Raw genomic sequence first — 22,144 nt, 5'->3', positions numbered from 1 at the left:
GCCAAAATGTGGCTCAACCAGTCAATTGTAAACATAAACTTTTTCCGTTCCATATGTTTGTTTTAAATGGATGAGAGCGGCAAAGAATCAATCTCCCGTTCTATTCGATCTATAGTCCTTAATGGGCGATTAGCATGTCTCTAGGCTTCTATAGTTTCGTATGTTGGAGCCCAGATACTGGTGTTATTGCCCAACAAACCCAGATTATGTTTGGATTCCATTTTTTTGATTTTTTTTTTGTAGAAAAATTACTGTAGAAATTTGATATATATATATATATAAAATAAAAAGGTGATTGGAAAATGTATTAACAGAAAACGTATAATGTTTCCTACCAAAAATGACTCCTAATTGCAGGATGAAACTTGTCATTGCCGAGCCATTACATACAGGTTTAGAAATTATTGTTTGCTAAAACTTTAGCACCTGAAAGTGACTAATAATCTGCATTCCTTTTGTTATATGTTAGCTCATAATTTTAAAAAAAAAATTTTATTTTTTGGGTTGTTCCATAATTTGGACCAGGCAGCCGGAATTTGGCTCTCAGGCTGCCAAGAGAAAAGAGTTAAAACCAAGCATAACCCCCTTTTTTTACCAAATGACCAGACAAGAAGGTGGGGAATTGAGTAATATGACTACCGCTGGACCCATGATTTAAGTCATCATTTTCTTATATTCTCTTTCCATTTCCCATGATTTAGAGGTTGCGCAGAATAATAAGAAGAGTGAAGCATCATCATTCTCTCCACTCTCGAGTCTCGGCCGTGTTCAAATTCAAGAATGGCAGCTCCAGAGGGCTGGAATTAGTAATGCTTTTGTCTCAACATTTGAACTCAAGCTGCTGAAGCGATTCTTCAATTTTTTTTCTCCCCAAGTTTCTGTCAAATGCTTCGATCCCCGTCATTCATGCGGACTTATTCGTCAATTTTCCTCGTTCTCCTCCTTTCGTGGTGCCCTTTTGCAGCAGAAGCGTAAGTAACGCGTTTAATTCTCTTCTTGTTGAGCTTTAGCTCGATTGGGGACGGACTAATTCACTATTTGGTTGGTAGCATCTTGACTGTAATTAGTGTTTTGCCATTGGTTTTTTGCTAGTTCAATTTTTTTCTCTCCACTCTAATGATTCGAGTTTGCGTGAAGATGCCCATGTTCAACATTTCAGTGGTCCTCTGTAACTAATACTCTTGTTTTGTTGTGTCATTCATGGAACGTGTGGACTTTTAACAGTGTCGAATTTGAGGGCAGGATCGGTTCTTTTTGCCTCAGCTGTTTCATGTGGTAGGATTGTTGAAGGGATTGTAGTTTTTGTTCGAGATAAGCTGGTATTACTTCTCAGAACTTCACTCAAGTTAGGATGAAGAGCAGAGAATGAGGCAGTTTCGAAATGAGCTTAGATTAATCTGTTTGGCAAGGGTGAAGCTAAGTTTGAAAGTGAAAAAAAAATGTGTAGGAAGCTGGATTTGAGCTCTAAAGCTCACTAGAACCCCTTGGTGGAAAGGGACGTGATCAGAAACCAAGAAGAAATTTGAAGATCTTAACTTTATCCATTTGCTTTATTATCAAGTGTTTAAGAAAGTTTTTGGGGCAACATGTTATCCTTCGGGCAAAAAACTTGTACACGAAAGGAAAAAATGTATCAAAAGAGGTAAATCAAGATATCGTTTTCTTTGCCTTCGAGACTATCCGAATCTCTGTCTTTCATTCCTTTTTATTGTTTTGGCTTCTTTTTTTTGTCTTTGGTTGGAAATGGATTCCATCAGGTATAATATCTTAAACATGATGGCTGTAGGATTAAAAATGTACTCTAATCCAAGGGGATGGCTGTCCTTGGTTAGCTGCTGTAGACATAATCACCCAAATTCTCTTTGTTTCAAGACTATTAAACTAGAAAGAGACTCTTTTTACTAGTCCTTGATACAAGTGTTATATCTTGCAGTTCAGTGGCCAATAGTTCATTTGTGAAATTATATAGGCTTCTGGGATTTCTTTCTCCACAAATATATTGTCTTATCGAACTATAGTTCTGTATAATAGCTTAAGGATTACATCATGTTTCTTTCTCATGGTTTTGGAAATTCATATTTTCTTATTGACAGGTGAAATGAAAACTACTTATCGTGTTTTTCTGCATAATGAACTTATGATACGGTACTGCTCTCTGTTGGTAGAAAAATATCTGAAAAGTGTATAAAACTTGATATATAGCCCTGCTTCCTGATAATACAAAAACGTTCTGGAAATATTTAGTATAAGCCTATATCTTCTTGCGTTCGTTGTTGCTTAGGCATTCTCATCTGTTTCAGTAGTCGGAAGGAATTGAGGACCAAGGAGGTGCAGCGACAACAAATTAGCCAAATTGACCTTCCAGGACGGCTTGGTGTTATTGATCCAACACGAGTTACTCAAGTAGCCTGGCGACCAAGGTCGGGTAGCCTGATGGATCAATGAGTATTTGCTTCTCTTACTTGGCTTTCAGATAATGAAACAATTAACTTCTAGAATTCCCCATGACCAACTCAGGAAGAGCTATTGTTCTAGCACGTGGATCTGTGCAGAATAACAGTTGTACAGATGACAGTATAGGTTTCCAAGAGGGATCTGTGTATTGCATGAGTAGTTAAAAAGAAGTTACCGTGTATCAGAAAATAATTGATTTTTTTTTCTGGTCTCAGGGTCTTTATGTATAGAAACTTTGTATCAGAGGAGGAGTGTGACCATCTGATTTCTTGGGTAAATTCCATTCCCTCTCTGTTTCATGGCATTTTCCTGATTAGCTATTTTAACTGATGTGTCTTTGTTTTAGGTGCAAGGAAAGAAAAGTAATTCTGTCGTTGATGGTGATTTGAAGGAGACAGATAATCTTCCTTCCAAATCAATCATGCCATTAAGTATTGAGGTGAGTTTTTTGCTTCCAAGATAAGGACTCATCTGCCTGCCTCTGGAATAAGCCTGCATGTAACTGTCTGTTTCTTGCTTAGCTATTCAGAAGGGGCTTGCCGCTGTTCAAACATACTGTACCTTTTCTTCTTGATGATGAACTTACATAATCTTGCCATCATATGAACATACTGTATATAGTTGATGCATGAACCTGTGTATTAATCAGTCAACATATGCACACTTTAGTCTAAAGTGGAAAAAATTGGCTAGGAAAGTAATCTTTGTAGTCTCACTTGTGGTTTGCAACTCTTTTGCGTGTGTAGTCTGTTGTAACTGCTGGAAGTGCACAGGTTGGAAGAATCTTGGATCTTGCACCTTTAGCTTTTTCCTTTGTTTTTCTTAATCAAACTCACATTAATGGATGAAAAACCTGTTTATTGAAAACTACAAAAACTGTAACTGGTTAAACTGTATTGGAAAGTAAAAGCAAATAGACTCTTTTGTGTAATTTCAAAAATGCTTGAAATCCTGTTGGCAATATTCGGGGAACAGATTGGTGATTTCTGTCGAAAGATACTTCTCATTAGTTATGATCTTTGTGGTTATCAGGATCAAGTTGTTGCAAGAATTGAGGAAAGAATTTCAGCTTGGACTTTTATTCCCAAAGGTGATTTTCCCTCGCTTGAAGCTGTGCTTCCTGAAACTGTTTCTCTTCTTTGCGATCCACCTCTGTTTGTTGCTTGCTCTAATTACTTCTACTCTTTCAGAAAATGGCAGGCCTTTACAGGTTTTGCATTTTGACAGTGAAGAACCTAAACAGAATCATGATAACTTTGGTAAGGAATATAAGGTGCTACCCAATGAACCTTTGATGGCAACAGTTGTTTTGTATCTCTCAAATGCCTCTCAGGGTGGCCATATTCTCTTTCCCGAGTCAGAAGTAAGAAAGAAACAACATTGATTTGAAAATTAGGCCTTTTTTGAGTTATTGCTTGCATGTTGTGGAATATAACAGACATTTTGGACAACTCTCACGCAGAATGAGATCTTGTCGGACTGTACAATGAGTAATATGGCTTTGAAACCAACAAAAGGAAATGCAGTTGTTTTCTTCAGTGTACATCTCAATGGGTCAGCTGACAACAGCAGTCGGCATGCCAGATGCCCCATACTTGACGGAGACATGTGGTGCGCAACCAAATTCTTCCATCTGAGAGCCATAAGAGGGAAGAAGGAACCTCTACATTTAGATGACACTGATTGTATGGATGAAGATGAAAATTGTCCTCATTGGGCTGCCACTGGGGAGTGTGAAAGGAATCCAGTGTTCATGGTTGGGTCTCCTGATTACTATGGAGCATGCAGGAAGAGCTGTAATGTCTGCTCATTGTTGGACTAATGCATAGGAATTTACAGTTTATTTTCATTCTCTCTTTTTGCCCGTTTGTATTTGTAGAAATGTTGAAAGAGTTAGAATTAGAGGTCTCCTGGCTTTTCTCCTTTACATGTTGCAGGTTGATTTTTAGAGTGGCTTCATTCCTGGTAGGCCTTCAGTTTGTATATTTAATTCTATATTGTGTAAGCTGTAACTAACAGAATCATACACAGGACTGGGCTGTTATGTTTATACAATTCAATTATTCAATCCCTCCCTCTGTATCTTTTCCTCATATTCATCCTACTGAACTGAATAGTGCCGTTTAGAATAGTTTCCACCTTTCCCCCAGAGTTTGATTTTGCTATGCTCAAGTTCAACAACATCGCGGAGACCGGGTGAAAGGTGAAAAACGTTTTTGCAAAAGTTTGATCCGCGGAAATTTTCCGAGGGAAGGAGGTGATTGTGGCTCCGAATGCAATCAGCAGAAGGTCAAACTTTGTACAAAGAAGCCCATCAATAATCAATTTCACTATTTCATAAACACAATAGAGTAGAAGACAGTCTACAAAAGAAAAAACATTTCTAAAGAAAAATAAGGGTCAAATGTAAACATTTCAAGCTCCAGTATTACAGATCCTTGATAAGGAAATTGGGTTACCTGTTACTCTACTTGTAAGTAATTCAAGTATATTGTTCAGGAAAGATTATCACTTGCCACACTTCTTTCCGCTCGTTGGAAGCTTTCCCAACAGTATATATCGAATAGAAAACATGAAATCTTATAAACAGTAAGAGTCCATGGAGAAGCATTGATATCATGTCTTAATCCCAGCAAAATGCTGTACAGTGTATCCGACTTTCTCAAACTTGCCCTTTTCACTGTTCTCCCTAAATTTTAGATAATCTGCACAGACAAAAGGTTTATAGAGCCTTGAAGTTTCCTCACCAACGACTTCATGAGGTGCAAATATCACCTTTTCATCTTCAAAACACCAGAAGAAAGCAGTGGAAAATCGATTTGCACATCGTCTTAGAACAACTCTGTGCTCGGATGACCTCAACTTGCCATTGCTCCAAGCTTGCATTAAGTCACCGATATTCACCACAAGGTTGCCATTGCTCGGGTTTATGTCCATCCATTTCCCATCCTTAGACCTCACTTGAAGGCCTCCAATCTCATCCTGATAAACGATGGTTATGCAACTCATGTCGGTGTGCATTCCTAGCCCTTCAACCTCGTCTAATTGCATGCTCTCGGCCTCGGCCTCCCTGGATGATGAGTAATTATTTATTCTGAAGTAACCTTGACAACTGTCGAACTCAGATGATAGCTTCCTCCCTAAATCAGCAGCAGCTCCCAAACACTCCAGGACGATCTCAATTACCCTTCTGGATAAGTCAGTCATCTTGCTCCCATATTCTTGCAGAACATCACTAGAGATGAACAGACATGGATCAACAGAATGAGCTCCGTCGAACATAATGCGAATTAATGCTAAGCAGTACATGAAAAGAACACTTCATCCACATTTTTAAATCGCTCAAACATTAACACATTCTTTTCATATCATGTGCTACATACGAAGTACATGTATTTCAAGTCTTAAATAAACTAGTTAGAGTGAAACGATGATCGTTGAAATTCTGCATGATAACTGCAGAATTAAGTGCTGCTCTCTCTCGTATGCCAAAACACAAAGAAAGGAACTTGATAAAAGGGAAAAAAGCGAAAATAATAAACAAGAGGGAGTAATGATCGTTGAAATTCTGCATGATTACTTAAGGATGTTTGCGGTTTCACAAAAGAAAATAAAAGTTACCGAAGGATAAGTTTTGCACGTCAAAATTTGTTTGGCTTACCTGAATTCTGGATTGGGACGATTCAGGAGAGCTTCTGAAGAACTCTGCGCGGAGGCAAAGAAGTCAGGACCAGAAACCCGGATGGACTCATAAAAAGGGGAGGCAATGAAGTGAGGAGTATACGTTTTTGTTTCCGAGGAAGGACCAGCTTTAAGTTTATCATCAGAAGGCAGCATGAAAATATGATTGCAAAGGAACTGCAACCTCTTGAGGAAGTCAGGGCAAATCCCATGGTTGCTAAGTTGAAAGAAACCCCATTCTTTACAGGCGACAGAGATTGAGGAGAGAGATGATGGGCTTAAGGGCTGCGAAATATCCAAAACAGGAAGTTCTACCGAAGTTTGGGACGCAGGCATGATGTGAAGTGTATGTTTCTTTAGTTGCAGGTTGCTATCTTTCTTAAATAGAGGAAATGTTAGTCCTTGGTGTTTAGTATATGTTCTTGGAGAAGTGGAACAATACGAAGAGCACATGGAGTGGAATAAATTTCGTACAAATGGGACAAGTAATTTTTTCGGCATAAAATGATTTCTGAATTGAATAATTCAACTGTGTAATTAAGTTTACCTTCACCATTTGCGCCAAAGATGACAAAAAAATAAAAAATTGTCCATGAAAGGAATGCATAGGCTAAGTACTTCGCAGGATATAACCACGAAGCATCTTTCACTGGCTATACATAAAAAAATTTGATTTTCCAAGTAGGTGAACCGAGGGCCTGGAACAAGTTATCATGACTCATGAGAGGAATTTTGGGGCTATAACTTTCATCAACAGACAACTCCAATGTCTTAGACCTCAAAAAAAGAAGACAATAAATATGGTATTGAAGGTTTTTGACATTGCAAATGTTGCTAATATGGCTTTGACTGAGAGAGAAGGTCAAAGCTGTAACAGCAGATGGGCAGCAGCAGGCAGGAATAGTGGAGGTGTGCTGGTCATCTCCATTTCAGTCAAATCTAGTTTATTCGTACTAATGACTACGTTCTTCACCTTAGATTCTTGAAGTGGAAGTCTCCTCCACTCACTCAAGCCAACAAACATGACAACGAGGTCACTTGAATAAAAATTGGAAGCAGAATATACGCCCCAACCGACCTTCTCATCAGGCTTATATTTCCGGGCTCTCTGTGTTCCATGGAAGGAGATTGCCCTCATGGAAACGCTTTAGTTAGATTTATAAGTCTCTATGTTGCAAAATCTATGGCTCATGCTGACAGGAAGAACAATGCAATGCACTGCAACTTGACCTGCAGGGTTGCACCCGGTTTATATTATATGAATTCAGACACAAATTTCTTCTCTTGATTAAGGGACGAGCAAACTTTTTGGGCACGCATAAACCTACGTTCGAGACGTTAGATTAGCAAGTTTTCGGGACTTACTTTCCTTGTCACTTCCAACCCTATAAAACAATTCCTGCAACTTCTCTTGTCAATGTTCAAAAACCCACCCCTGAACGTCCATCTGACCCTGCAAATTGCACTAAAATAACCTTAGGTGTGAGCTACAAAAAGTCGTAGAAAATTCTTAGCTGATGATTTGCCGTGGTGTTTGACTTTCCCAGTTCGACCTCTAACAGCCGCAGTTCTTTAAGGATTTTCCATTCTGCAAGCACATGTTTTCTACCGGAAATCTACCCCTGGCCTCAGCCCAATGAAAGGATCTTTACCTCTAAACCGCTCGAGACACTTGCTTAAAAGACTGGAAAACGAAACCCCCCTTCTTCAATTGGCTACGAAACGAAGTTTTTTTTTTTTTAATTCATCTCTGGTCCACGAAATACAGATCATCCTAGTTTGTCAACATGCTCTGTATACCTTTTCTGAGTGGAGATAAAGATTTCATAGAGTCTATCCATGTCGTGAATGACAAACACCAAGATGTTATTGTTGTCATTCAAGGTGGCAAGACAAGGAAGTTAAAAGTCAGCACAATCTGGAGCCAGACAAAATCATTCAGAAACATCCCTGATTTTGTTTGGATCCTCTGGAGGGGACCATACAATCACATAATCTAGCAGCAACATCGTACCAAATTCACAGATGATTCTATTATCAGATCATTAAGCATTGCATTCTCTAGACCTCGAAGTAGTCACTCCCTGACTCACACACGTTTCTGTATACATGTATACGGTCATTAAAGACCGATCCCAGTTCCAGAAACTTAGACCAAGCTTGCGCCCCTGAAAAAATGCAGCTATAATTGCTCAAGGAAACTAGTTTAACGCCTGATGCTAGGGCAACATACAATGAATCATCAACAACATCTGGGAAGGAATGAGTAATTTACTATTCCACGACATCCCCATTAAACAATCGCCTTTCCTTAACAATTATGAAGTGCGTACATTGTATTTTCCAAGTGCCCAGAATTCTTTTTTCTTTTTCCGGTAACAATGGTTGATCAATAGGAAAAAAGACTTTAAAAGGGTAGTCCTGTTTTCGACAATCAATCGAGATGACAAATTGGTGCAAATTTATCTGCAGTACATATTACATATATGACCAGCACATTTCACATTTGTATATATAGAGCAGAATCTTAACAAGTCAGGATTACAAGAAAAAGGCAGAGATCAGAGCTCAGTGACGAGAGAAGTAGCGGTGGAGTTGGAATTAGGGCGGGGACGGGGTGACAAGGAGTAGGAAGGGGTGAACTTGTGCAAAGAACAGCCTCTGAAAGCTTCAATTTGGGGTTGGCACTTGAGGTGGTAATCTTCTTTATGCTCCGCCAAGCATTTCTTCAGGGCCTCCACATCACATCCCCCTACATTTCTCTTCACTCCATCGCTGTTATTGCTGTTGTTCTTCCCCTCCATTTTTTTTCTTTCTTTTTTTTATGAGCCCTTTTTCTCACTTGGCGAAACTAAACCCAGTGAACTTCCGATGTAGTATCCAGTACGTCACTTCGATCTCCAGTCACCTGGAAAAGCACACACGTGCACGAAAACACATGAAAAATGCGAATCATTTTAGATGCCTCTGCCCATTTTAGCTTAAAAATATATATATATATACAAGTTGGCCACTGATGGTCCGGCCCATTTTGTCGCTACTCGCTGGCCATTGCAATCCGGCCGTCTTTTGCTTAACAAAATGGGCTGGACCAGAAATTGTTGGTGGTTCTGCCCCCTCCGGCAGAGCTTGCTCGACCTCTAGCCCAGCATGATTTAGTTTTTAAGCCCTGGCCAGCTCATTGCAAGTCTCCGGTAAACCAGTCTTTTAATTTTTACCCGGTAAACCATTATCAGTGTACACACTAAATAAATCGTTTATTTTTTTAAAAAAAATTTTCTGAGGATAAACAATGTAGGTAGCAAAAACTTACAAGAGAAGCCTCCTCTTCAGTCCAAAAATATTTTAATTCATTTCGTTTCTTTTTTTTTTTTTGAAAAAATACATTTAAACTCTCAAGAAAAGTCATGATAACACTGCATAAGATTAGAAGTTTACTCTTGTATACCTTACTTCCGAGTGTTTCTAATCTAATTGTGTGTATGTGTGAGAGTTTCTTCCGTTTCGAACAAAATGAGCAAACCATATGTTTGGGTGTGCACCGGGGCCGGGGGGGAGGGGGGGAATTGGGGGTGTTTAGGCTTTCGTCCCACATTGCTTGTATGTGGGTTCTTCAATCTAGACTTAAGTTCCATGGGAGTCTCATCCTGTCACCAATTGGCTGGACGTGGTTTCTTTGTAGGTCCTACTTAGGTTTAATGGGCGTAACTTCCGAGTGTTTCTAATCTAATTGTGTGTGTGTGAGAATTTCTTTCCTCTCGGAAAAAAAGGGTAAGGGATAAAATACCAAAAAGAAGAAAACTTGTAAAAATATCATCCAATCTCTAAATTCTCTATATTTTTCCACCTTTTCTTTTGACGTATAAATTATGTATATAAAAATTGTGAATAATATCTTATTTAGACTTTATTTATATGCATTGATTTATTTGCATTATCAACATATTTTTTAAATATTATTTTATGTCACATACATCGTATTAAAAAAATAAATATTACAATATTTAAAAAAAATTATCTCAAATAATTTTCTATCCAATCACACGACAGTATTATAATTCTGAGGCACAGGATAGAAATAGTTGGACAATAATACCCTTGTGGTTTGTAACAAATAAAGAGAGCCTAGAGGAGGAGGGGGGAAGAGCGCCCAAAGGCCTACAATTTGAAAGCCTGCTCGCTCCTCTCAGAACAGACTAACGGCTACTCTATCAATGTCGCAAACCCCACAGCACTCCTAAGAATCAAACTGCCGTCTTTCTCCCTTTCAATTCCCTCTAATCTTTTTCTCTCTCACGCACTCAGAGCTTCTTGCTTCTTCAATTTTGCTTGCAATGACTTCATCAACGCCTGGCCCAGATCAGAATTTAAAAGTTAAAATGGGAGTAAACCCATCTCGTAGACGAGTGAGAGTAATTGGGAGAATCAGGGGCTTCACTAGCCAAGAATCTGAATCTTTCAGTCATGATTCTCCAAAGCCTTGGATCACTGTCTCCAAACCCGAACACCACGGGGCTTCATCTGAAACCACGCTCACGCTCTCTTTCTTGGACCAATTCAATAATAGGTACTGCAAACTTATTGCCGCCAGTATTCCTTCACCCCATGAATTTGAATTTCAAATTGCTTAATTTCGTTTCCCCTTTTCTTTTCTTTCTTTTTTAATTTTTGTGGGAGACGGGCTGGGGTAATGCAATTTCCTTCTTGGGCTTGTGAGTTTCTTATAGAAATTACTGCTCAAATAATGATCTGGGAAGAGACAAATACATCAGTGTGTTGTTTATTTTGTCTTTATGCTGCTTCTTTTGTGATTATTCCAGGTCTCTGTTCAGATTTTGTGTTCTTGATGTAGTTTTGAAGTTGTATATTGAAGTCTGGATTTTTCTTCATTGCCTATTGGCTTAATATTAAGTCTAGAATCCCATGTTACTGAGTGTTGGATATCTGTTGCAGTTTATGGGATAACTTTTTCATTTTTTTTCCTAGAAATTTACCTTTCCAATTTTTTATTTGGTTTAGATTTTGGAAAAGTGGAACAAAATTCGAACTTCTCTTAACTTATTCAGCATAAGATAATCAATTTTAGTTCTACCGACTTGATTTTACTTTCGTAGTTTTGAAGCTTCACTTGTGATATTTGTGTTTTTCTTACAGTCGAAAAGAAGCATCGTATAAACTGGACCACTGTTATGAACAAGATGAGGATACAGGTACACTTTTTGCCAGAGAGATAGAGCCTTTGACTTCAGATGTCCTCAGTGGTGGACATGCATCAATTATAGCTTATGGGGCTAGAGGAAGTGGAAAAACTTATACGATTCAGGTTTTTGTTCTGTTATTTCTCGCCCTGTGTGGCCATAATTTTCTTGTGTTTCTCGGAAATTGTTGATGATTTTCTGTCTCTACCAAGGGTGCTGAAAACAAACCAGGAATAGCTGTAATGACGATGACTGAATTGCTCTCAAAAGCTGAGGAGACTGGAAAGTCACTTTCAATATCTATTTTTGAGGTTCAGCAGGAGCATGCTTATGATCTTCTGGATCCCAAGCATTCTGAAGTACAAGTACTTGAAGATTGCCGAGGGAAAATAAATCTTAAGGGGCTATCTAAAGTAATTTTCAGCAAATGAGTTCACGAAACTAGAAAAGCATAGTTAGATTTTTCAATTTTTTTACCGTTCTTTCTTCTTCTCTGTTTCCAGGTTCCTGTGAAATCCATTTTAGAGTTTCAGAATATATACTTTAGTATGTCGAACATCAGCAAATCAGCACACAAGATACCACATGAGCATACAAGAAGGAGCCATAAATGTTTAATAATACATGTATTAGCAATGAATGATAACTCAACAACCAAGCTTGCGGGAAAGATGAATTTTGTTGATTTAGCAGGTTGATACCTCTCTAGTTAATCTTATATGGTTAGGAATTTTGAAGAACAAAATTAACATCCTATGCCCTGTTTACCAGGATATGAGGATTCCAGAAGAATTAGTAGAGACGGAAGTGCACTTCTTGACAGAACTAACAAGTCCCTTCACACCTTACTGAATGTTGTTTATGCACTTAATGCCAATGAGATGCATGTGCCATACCGTGAGAGCAAACTTACTCACATTTTTAAGGAGTCACTCAGGGGCACAAGTCATGTAGTGCTGCTCACTTGTTTGGTATGGATCTCAGTTATCATTGTGACCAGTTTTACTACGCTTAGTTTCTTATTTTGTATCTAATAGAAATAGCTGCTCTTCTCATTGTAGAACCCACATGTTTGCCAAGACACTCTTCGCACATTGAGTTTAGTTTCCAGGTCATGTCAAAGTACAAATCATGTACTGACTGAGTCTGTCAATAATGCTAAAAGCTCAGCTAGATTCAAGATGCTTTCATTACAAAATAGCATGAAGCCTTTTTGTACTCCTTCTGCTAGAAAACCAGCAGTCTCAAGTTTGCATTTATCTGCAAAGGGTACCAGTTGCGTGTCAAAGGGAAGGTATAGCACGTTTTATTCCTATAACACGATCAAAAGAATATATCCTAAATATCTGCTGAATATTCTTTTTTGCCGTGTATTTGAAGGAAACTTTTTGAAGAGGGGAAGAATATCACTTCTAATCAGGTTCTCATCTTTGAGGTTGGTAATTTTTACCAACAGTTAATCCTCATTATCACTCCCATTTGTTTTCCCTATTTTGTATCTTCATGTTCCAAGAAATATGCTCAATCACTACTCATCAATTATTTGATTCCTGTCCATTATTTTTCTTTTTGGAATAATCAACATTCATTTGCTTTTTCACTTATTTTGTAACAGATAGGCTATCTTTGATCTGAAACATGATAGGAACTGTGAAATTTACAAATATCAAGAACCAAAAATATATTCAATGAATTCTAATTCATTTCAGTATGCAATGTAGACAAGGCTCCCACAAGATGATTGTTCAGACAAGAAACTCGAATTTGTACCTGAAACAGCTGCAGCTGTGTCACCCTCCATGCTGAAGAAGGTACAATACAAAGCAAAATCGTGTTTGAGTATAATTCATATTGTTGAAGAAGCAGTCAATAATTGCCAGTTATAGTGAGTCATGCAGTTCATTAAATCTGCAGGCTTCGCAGGATGAGTCCACTTTGGATAATCCTTTGGCCTTAGTACCTGAAGGAGTTGTAAGATCAAGTTCAGTATATCCTAATAATACCAAAGGGATTGTGTGGCACAGTTACAGATATGATCTCTTTGTATTGTAGGTTTCTCAGGAAAAGTCAATTCCAGAGTCTGTAGCTGTGTCACCCTCCAAGCTGAAGAAGGTACAATACACAGTGAAATGGTATTCGAGTATAATTTATAATTGCCAGTCATAATGAGTCACGTTATTTGTTAAATCTGCAGGCTTTGCAGGTTGAGTCGATTTTAGATAATCCTTCAGCCTTTGTACCTGACGGACTTGTAAGATTAAGTTCAGTGTATCCTAATAATAACACAGGGACTCTATGGCTCAGTTATAGAAATGATCTCTTTGTATTTCAGGTCTCTCAAGAAAAGTCAAATCCAGAATTTAGTTTGGATCCGGAACTGAAGGAAAATGTAAGATCAGAATCATTATATCCCTTTGGAACTCAAGAATAAGTACAGCTTTAATCCTTTCCAACTAAGGGTAGATATGAATGGATTTGCCATGATCAATATACTTTTTACTGCACCATATTGATTTCCCAAGTACTTTGATAGTCAAACATCTAGTGGCTTAGTTGAGAAGGTTAGCTCTGTGCTAGCAACTAGGATGATATGTCCATCACAAATATCTGCAGCTAAGGAAAATACATTAGTTCAGCTTTTACCTGTAACTAAAAAACATTTGCTTTTGGTAGCATAAATAATCTCTGTACCTCATAAATATGTTCTACAATTCTAGTTTTGAGTATGTTTTTAAATCTCTCAGGACATTTCTGCACACAAAAGAAGCAACAATTTGGAACTCATTCCTGCTGTAGTTTGTGAGAAATCTCCTCCGCAAGATGGTAGTGCACTGTTATTGTTATTGAAACTTCTCCAACTATAGGATCAAATTGTGTCATCTCTTTTCTTTACACAATATTTACATGACAGGTAGTGTCATACGAAAGGAGACATTGAATGAGCATGGATCACCTCCACTTAGTGAGAGATTAAGACAACTATCAAACAGCTTGAAATCATTCTGTTCTTCAACTCCATTACATGTAAAGATGCTAGATAATGGTGATGCACAACATAATGTTATTGAGCCAAAGACCCCAATATTTGAATATGGTGCACGAGTTACTGAAAGATCGGAGATCACAAAATATAGTAGTCCTTGGGAAATGCTCAGTAAGCGCAGTTCTGGAATGAAGGTTTAAGCTCTGTGTTTTATTATGTGTAGATTGTTTTTGTGCTCTTTGTTTGTGTGATGTGTTGTTCTAATAATCCCATTCTTTTTGCTGCAGGATTCCCTTGTTCAGGAATACCTTAGGTTCTTAAACTCTGCTAGCAAGTAAGTAGTTTGTTCCTCTAAACTGTTTCTGTTCTCCATCATTCTGCCTTTCACATCTGGCATTGAGAATTCACCATTGTTTTAATTGTATCTGTAGTATGGTCAAAAGCACAAGACATTGAGAAATTGCATGAAAATGCTTTCTTTTATATTCCTGAAATTTCTGTGAGCCTTCCACTTGATGGTCAATAGAAACGAACCAGCTGCATTTTATTCCTGTACTCATCCTCTGTCAACCAATAATCTTAGCTTCACAAAGTGATGGGATGTGACTCAAACTTTGCTAATCAATGTGGACTGGCATAAGTTTCAAATTGTTATGGACACCACACTTGGCTTTACTTTTATATTGTAGAGAGCATTGGGCTAATTAAATTACATGTCCTGCTACGTTCTTTGATTAACACGTATACATTAGTATGTTTAACGGATCACTTGCATGGTAGGTTATCATGAATAAGTAATTTTTGTTGACAGTGGTAATCAACTCAGGTGCTTATGTCAGTAGTCATCTCCTACATTATATGTGCATAATCCTAATTTACTTTTTCTTTTGGTTGTATTTGCAGAGAAGAGCTGAAAGGATTAAGGGTGAGTTGATCTTTTAAGTTCCTTTTCAGAAGGCCGTGGTGTTCAATTATATTATTGTTCCAAAGTTGAATGTGTGATATTCATCCGCAGGGTATTGGGGAAAAGAGAGCTACCTACATTCTTCAACTTCGTGAAGAATCTCCAGAACCTTTCAAGAGTGTGAGTTTCTTGTGCTCTTCAAGGGAAAGATAGTGAATAAGTTTATGCTGCCATGCTTTTTAGGGAGTTGATGATTGATATTGTTAAATGTCTTGCTTCACAGCTTGATGATTTGCAAGACATTGGTCTTTCGGCTAAGCAAGTATGTTCTACGTTTCATTCCATATATTTTTTATCTGATTTTCCTGCTGACATTGTCAAATGCTATGAATTTACTATGCAATCCTTGACATTTTTATGTTCAATGAGAAAAATGAAAAAAATGGAAGACTTGGTTGAAGCATGTTTTGGATTTTCTTAATTATATCAGATTTCTTTTGGATGCACAGGTCAAAGGAATGGTGAAGAAGATGGCTGGAGATCTCTTTAGTTGATTTGGCATTTGAATAGCTTGTCATCGGTGATATGACATGCCATTAATCAAGTCTTCAAAGAAGTTTGTATAAGCAAAATGATTTGCCGTGAAAACGAGTCTTCTGAAGATTTTCTATGGCAAAATGAATTGCCATAGAAACAAATGTCCTAGAGAAATTTCTGGTTTTTGTTGGGTTTGTTCAGAATATAAAATATCTTGTACAGGGTCACTTTCTCACCCTTCAGTTTCGCTTTACTCGATCCATTAATTATGATTCTTCATTTGTAACTATGACAAAACCAAACGATGAATGGTATGTTAAGAAATGAAAGAAGTGCAATAGCAGTGCCGTGCATTGCACCATTTCGTTTGGATCAATGTCATTTGTCACCGACCCTTAGAGAAAAGTTCAAAAAGAGATTGAGCTGATAGGAGTGTTATTTGCATGCAGTTTTGCATGCCCTAGACGATTACCCACAGGAATGAATGGGTGAATCTCAACACATCTCTACTAAGAAGTAGAACAACGTCACGTAACTGGATTAAAGGTACAGACATTCCACATCTAGCTAGAATGTGCCATCTTACAACTCGTGCAATTTAGCCACATTCAATTTGGTCTGACAAGACTAGACACTGAGACGTTCATGTAGCAAGGCTTGCATCTCGGGTAGCATCCGTCTGATATTTCTAACTGTACTATTTGCAGTATTAGCAGGGTTGAACTTGAGAACTCGCCATGGCCAGCAAATATGCCTGATTCTATGCCGATTAGCCCGCTCCCTCTTCTCTGTTTCCTCCAACTCTCTTGTCAGCTCTTCTATTCGGGCAAGGAGTCCTGCAGAACGGCTGTCAGCCTGCTGGAGAGATCTCTCAGTTGCTTCCTGCGCAGCAATTGCAGTGGCTACTAGCTCGTCCTTGAGCTTTACTTTGCTTTTTGACACATGCAAAGCAGTCCTTGTCTTTTCTAGTTCTTGTTGTAGAATGTGAACCTAATGGAACACGGCCATCAAAATCCATCAGAACCATGGAATTCCAAAGCTATACGCGGGCAATGGGCATGCACTATTGAGGTCTTTCTTCTTTTTCCATTTTATTTCCCCATTCCAATGGGAGGAAGATCCATAAGTGGTCTGTTTTTTAACTTCTTTCCCCCCCTGATGGAAGCCAAGCCAAGTTATAGTGGCTATGCATGGAGTTGTTGAATGCACCAAAAGATTAGACAATATCAGAAATCTAAAGAGTTTCAGATGCCTCTTCCCAATAAACCAGTTTAGATCTCTTAACAATCTACTGTATAATTTAAGTATGACAAGAAGAAACATTGCTTAACATAATTATTTAGTTGCTTCCAGTTACCAACTTCTAAATTGATCCTATATTGATCATTCACCAAAGAAGCACATCATGAAATACTGCAACAGAAAAATGTAGCCAGTGGAGAAGATAGCAGAATAAACGTTGATAAAAATTAGGAGCAGATCAATTACCACTTTTTCATGCTCTTCAGTTAAGTATTTTCCAGCCTGCACCTCCAACTCACAAGCTTCTTTCCACCTTACAACCTCTTCCTCAGTTTCTATAATTTTTACATGGAGTTCTTCAACCTTAACAAGAAAAGCAAAAGAAGATGCTGCTTTTTCAGTTGCAGAAGGCTAAGGAAAAGTGAAATGAATAACCATCTCAGTTAAGGGAAAAGATGCTAACCTTTTGAGTTAAAATCAATTCCCTGTCCTCGAGCTCTTTGATGTACATAACATATTCTGCCATTTTATGAGCTTGCATCTCTGTTAGACTCTGAAGGCGTTCAGATTCTGATCTGACAGTGATTGGAATTAAGAAGTTAAATAGCAAAAAGAGAATAGCATATTCAAGTGAAAACAGTTTGTGCTTGAGTACCATTTGGCTTGGCAACCCTAAATAACATTCTTTCTGCAAGCCTGATACACAGAAGATGCGTTCTCACTTAAAATGACGAAAGCGAGAAATAGAAATTGCCCATACTAGGGTCATTCTCGTCATGAAATTCAGTCTACAGACGTAGCTGTCACTCTGGAAGACCTTTTATGACTTTACCTTTGACTTGTTAGGCCAGAAGAATCCTAGTCTACTTTAGATGTATAATAAGGTTGAAAAGGTTGCTCCAGGAGGATTAAAGCAGAAGATAAGATGACAGTAAAAGTAAACGAGTATCAAGATATCAAAGAAGAAGACTCCTTCAACTTATGCGAGACAGCTCTGTAACGCTTTGTGTTTGTCCCAGGTAACTCCCAATAGAAACACAATTTTGTATGTTTTCCGGTTAGAAACAGGAATACGACACAACTGCTAACAATCTCCTAGTTGATACATTCGGAGCTCACTACTAACAGAACAACCGAGTTCCCATATTGCTGTACAAAAATAAATTAATCATACCGGGTAGAAATGTAGGTTATACAATGTATCTGAGATTCATATACCTGTTGAGACATGGATTAAGGAGGAGTATTTATTGACAGACGGCAAAAGTGATGCCCAAATTTATCAAAGCATCAGTCCAGCTGAGATTATAAAAGAAAAGTAAACTGGCGAGCTTTAAATTTTTTCCACTTTTGAATCGGGCTTCAATTATTATCTATTTTCCAGCTTACATTCAATTATTTCATCTCTGGACCCTTTTAGTGCCAGGCAGAACATTCTCTGATCAAAAAAGGTGCAAGAATATGGAAGTTCATAGTAAGAAATTCACTCAGCAAGAACTGCCCAAGTGTTATTTTCACCCTGTCAGACAAATACATCCCTTTAATTATCCTCATTCACCACTCAAGGAAATAGTAACTCATCCCAACTTCCCCTCTGACACTGCCTCCGGGCAATGGCCAAAAGGAAAATCGAACCTCTGTATACTTTTATGAGAATCGTGAAATGTTACCTAGAGTCATCCAAAGACCTCCTTAATTGGGTAATTTCAAGTCGCAAGTTCTTCATTATTCTCTCCACAGTTGAAGCCTGAGAATAAACATCATAAAAATTAGACCTCTCGTTAGCACTATGAAGCAATGCACCTTATCCCTCTGTGGCACTCAGTACAGACAATAGTTGATAATTAGAGCTTCTTAATAGAGCTTTATGTGTGTGTGCACATCGGTGTATGAAATGTGCTTGTCTGTAAGTGGGTCACAACCTGTTTCATTCCAACAAAAGTCATCTAAATAAAATAGCATGAGCAGTGTACTACTGTATGGAAGAGCTAAGCCAGAGACTGATGTCTGGAAGTGTTATAAGCATGGCAACATCTTGCGTGCAGTCTCTATAGAGAAAATTTGCAAAATTAAAATTAGCAACTTCTCGTTAATGAAAATATTTTTCTTACAAACGTCTGCAGAAACATTCTGGTACAATTTTTTACAAATATAAATGAAGAACCGAATGAACAAGAGTCAACATTTTTCAGACAAGAAAACATAGCCAACACTACATATTTTATTGACCAGGAATGAAAATCAGGACCTTACCAAACTAACAGCCTCCTCTTCACATTCACTACTATCCGATTTAGGAGCTAAATTAGCAGCAGAGTTTTCAGGTGACAGTTCATTTCCTCCAGTTCCGACTATAAAGCCAAAACCTACTTTCTGCAAACTTCTTTCAGCAATTTGCAAGATAGCCCCTCTCTTCTGTTCATTGTTCCCCTTTAGCTTATTTAAGCTCTTCTCCGCTGCTTCTTTTTCCACTAGGGCGATCCTCAGTAAGTTATTGATATCTCTGTTCTCCTCTGTCAGGCTAACTAAACTACTCTCAAGTTCCCTCTTTTCTTTCTTCCTTTTCTCCGTAAATTCATCCAATTTCAGTTCAACTTTACTTAGTAACTCCAAAATCCCCTTGAATTCCAACCCCAAATCCCCATTTAGCTCCAATTCATTGCTGTGCTCTTCCCCTTCTACATCTAAACGATCAACTACCCTAGCCAAACCTTGCTTAATCATGCCCAATTTTTGGGAAAAATACTGATTTTTTTCATTCTTCTCCTTCAACAGCTCCTCGAGTCTGTCTTTACAACTTTCAAGTTCCTCCTTGATTTCTTCTTTCTCCCGCACCCCCTCAACTTCCTGCTCCCTCGAAGAGGCCTCAAGCTTAGTGAACTCATCGCGCAGGGAGTCTCTTTCGCTCGATAACTCTTTAATGGCCTCCAAGAGATCAGCTTTTTGCTTAAAAAGCTCTTCTTTTTCTTGATTGATCTGGGCTACCTTTTCCTCTTTCTCTGTGTAGCTAGATTGGAGGGTTTGATATGATGCACGAAGGGATTCAATCTCGGCGACCATAGATTCATTTTCTAACCGTAGCTCCTGAAGATCATGGGAGAAGTTTTCGGTTTCAATTAATGGCCCTGAATCTTGGCCACTGATGTCATTCCCCAAGGTTGGTTCCATGCTGTCAATGATACGAGTTCGGGTGTGTTCCTGTTAGCTGGGAAGACCCAAAAGGACGAATTTAAGGGGGGTTTTCGGGGAGAGAGAGGGATCAACAGAAAACTCGAACTACCAGTCAAGACTCAGGAGAAGGAAATGCAGGTGGGATATACTGGCAGCACATGTACGACAGAGAATGGACCGGGGTCTCTCAAAATTGTCAATCACTCATAAGTGGGTTTTGGCGGGGAAAGGGTTACAGTTTGGTAAATTTATTGAAGAAGGGGGGAAGCTGTTGCAAATTATGGTGAACTCCCCTCAAGTATGGATGCGGTTTGTTTAGCCCCCCAGAAACAAGGGTGTAGCAGGTCAAATCGCTCGTGAGTAACTTGTAAATGGCTTAATCAAAAGTTTGACTCGAACTAAGTTTGATCGAATCTGAGCTTGAGTTCGAGTTACTTGTACCGTGTAATGAGTCGAGTTCGAACATCAGTAATAGCTACTCGAGTACTCAATGGACTTAATCAAGTATTTATATTATTTATACATTATATATTTTAATTATGGAATGACTATTATGGATTCTTGTTTTAATAAATTTACATTAGATAATGTTCAATAAAAAAAATGATGGATGGCAAAATGATAATTTGATAAATTTAAAATGTAATAAAATTAAAAAGAAAAAAGAAAAACTCGAGCTCAAGTTTGATAAGGTTTGCAGTTTACTTGAACTCAAATGAATTGAGTTTGATCTTAATTTCCATTATATCAAGCTGAATTCAAGCTCAAATTTTTCAAATTCGAGTAACATTGATAGTGATCAAGTTCGAATTCGAGTATGATACTGCTCAAATTTGACTCACTTCAATGGCATTCTTACCCTGAAATAGGATCACTCCTGTAAGTTTCTTTTTTTTTTTTTTTTGTTAGTTATGGCATAAATTAAACTATCCTTGTAGAGTACTTGTCTAACCAACTTGACACCTTGATTTTTTGTACCTTATGAGCTATTTTTCTAGTCAAGTACTAGGGTTTTGGAGATTAATTTTGGCATTTTCAGTGTTTTTATAGTTGCTTGTCTAGTTTTGGCTTGATGTGCTAAAATCTTGTTTAACAATCATATTGGAACTAACCTTTGGAGGGGGGAAAGAAAGGAGCTAATATATTGTTCAAATATGGGTTGTAGTACTTTTATCTTTATCTGAGATAAAAAGAATAAATTTTCTATACAATTAAATTCAAAGAGTAAATGATAATTTAAAAAATTTTTAGGCCAAGGTATTAAATTTAAACAAAAATGAAAATGCAAATTTAGAAAAGTATCTAAAACCATTTATTTTAATAGCCTTTTATTTTTCTTTTTCCAATTCATATTTTATGAAATGATTAAATATTGTGGGTGTCTATCTCATCCTTGGATGGTAACAAATTTTCACGTTTTACAATTTTTGAGGTTACAGAGATGGTACGACTTTCAATAAAATTATTACAACTTTCGATAAAGTTGGCACTACAGTCAATAAAACTATTACATCTTAAGAGAATATTGTATCACTATTTTGAAGAAGGTAATTGCTATATTTTTCCTTATAAATAGGGGTTACCCCCTCTCTATCAAAAGAGATAGAAAATTGAGATTCCATTTGAGTGAATGAAATAATAAGTTTTTTGCCAAAATAACATTTTTTTATTACCATAGCGATATTATTGTTGCCACGTAATTATCCTAATTGTTATATAGGATAACAAGAAAGGAAAATTTTAATTTAGTCTATAGTTTCCAACAAGAACTAAAAATTAAAATTTTTTTATTATAGAGGCACAAGAAGATTGCATAAATTTGATAATTTCCTTATAATTATTTAAAATAAATTATACTATTTATTGACCTTGCTATTATTAGTCTCTGCATTTTTTTTGAATGCATCAAACCTATTGCAAATATTTTTCATAATTTAAATTTTAAAAATATAAAAATTACAATGAAAATTGTAA

The 22,144-nt window shown here is 37.5% G+C and overlaps 4 protein-coding genes across 10 annotated transcripts; 2 read left to right on the top strand and 2 right to left on the bottom strand.

The window, feature by feature from the left end:
• The first annotated feature begins 598 nt into the window (after nt 1-598).
• On the top strand, nt 599-4,522 carry LOC113725011 (probable prolyl 4-hydroxylase 12). 4 transcript variants are annotated; one of them, XM_027247962.2, is made up of 7 exons: nt 599-971; nt 2,304-2,420; nt 2,670-2,727; nt 2,801-2,893; nt 3,487-3,544; nt 3,645-3,817; nt 3,917-4,522. In XM_027247962.2, exons 1-7 carry the CDS (start codon nt 886-888, stop codon nt 4,274-4,276), a joined length of 945 nt encoding a protein of 314 aa, XP_027103763.1. In that variant the 5' UTR covers nt 599-885; the 3' UTR covers nt 4,277-4,522. The 4 variants fall into 4 exon arrangements, with proteins under 4 accessions (XP_027103763.1, XP_027103764.1, XP_071929494.1 ...); XM_027247963.2 differs by having other exon boundaries at nt 2,301-2,420; XM_072073393.1 differs by lacking the exon at nt 599-971 and adding an exon at nt 2,026-2,145 and having other exon boundaries at nt 2,301-2,420.
• Nucleotides 4,523-4,785: 263 nt separating this feature from the next.
• Nucleotides 4,786-6,471, bottom strand: LOC113720214 (gibberellin 20-oxidase-like protein). The gene is made up of 2 exons (XM_027245157.2): nt 6,116-6,471; nt 4,786-5,689 (listed from the first exon to the last, which is right to left on the bottom strand). Exons 1-2 carry the CDS (start codon nt 6,469-6,471, stop codon nt 5,071-5,073), a joined length of 975 nt encoding a protein of 324 aa, XP_027100958.1. The 3' UTR covers nt 4,786-5,070.
• Nucleotides 6,472-10,303: 3,832 nt separating this feature from the next.
• Nucleotides 10,304-16,133, top strand: LOC113725009 (kinesin-like protein KIN-10C). Of its 4 annotated transcripts, none has more exons than XM_027247959.2 (19): nt 10,304-10,702; nt 11,290-11,458; nt 11,546-11,746; nt 11,837-12,026; nt 12,105-12,304; nt 12,395-12,627; nt 12,714-12,753; nt 13,055-13,144; nt 13,248-13,304; nt 13,386-13,445; nt 13,528-13,584; nt 13,666-13,722; nt 14,078-14,156; nt 14,245-14,510; nt 14,604-14,650; nt 15,220-15,241; nt 15,332-15,400; nt 15,504-15,542; nt 15,730-16,133. In XM_027247959.2, the coding sequence occupies exons 1-19, from the start codon at nt 10,470-10,472 to the stop codon at nt 15,772-15,774; spliced, it is 2,154 nt and encodes a 717-aa protein (XP_027103760.1). In that variant the 5' UTR covers nt 10,304-10,469; the 3' UTR covers nt 15,775-16,133. The 4 variants fall into 4 exon arrangements, 3 of the variants coding, with proteins under 3 accessions (XP_027103760.1, XP_027103759.1, XP_027103761.1); XM_027247958.2 differs by having other exon boundaries at nt 12,714-12,768; XR_003457259.2 differs by lacking the exon at nt 15,730-16,133 and having other exon boundaries at nt 12,714-12,768; nt 14,245-14,487; nt 15,504-15,537.
• Nucleotides 16,134-16,163: 30 nt separating this feature from the next.
• LOC113725010 (uncharacterized protein At3g49055-like) lies at nt 16,164-20,320 on the bottom strand. The gene is made up of 5 exons (XM_027247961.2): nt 19,253-20,320; nt 18,670-18,746; nt 17,463-17,574; nt 17,246-17,362; nt 16,164-16,747 (listed from the first exon to the last, which is right to left on the bottom strand). The coding sequence occupies exons 1-5, from the start codon at nt 20,165-20,167 to the stop codon at nt 16,385-16,387; spliced, it is 1,584 nt and encodes a 527-aa protein (XP_027103762.1). The 5' UTR covers nt 20,168-20,320; the 3' UTR covers nt 16,164-16,384.
• Nucleotides 20,321-22,144: the final 1,824 nt, after the last annotated feature.

Source organism: Coffea arabica, chromosome 2c (assembly GCF_036785885.1).
Source record: "Coffea arabica cultivar ET-39 chromosome 2c, Coffea Arabica ET-39 HiFi, whole genome shotgun sequence".
In the NCBI taxonomy this organism is placed as follows: Eukaryota; Viridiplantae; Streptophyta; class Magnoliopsida; order Gentianales; family Rubiaceae; genus Coffea; species Coffea arabica.
The sequence above is the reverse complement of the archived record's forward strand: the minus strand, read 5'-3'. Positions and strand labels throughout refer to the sequence as shown.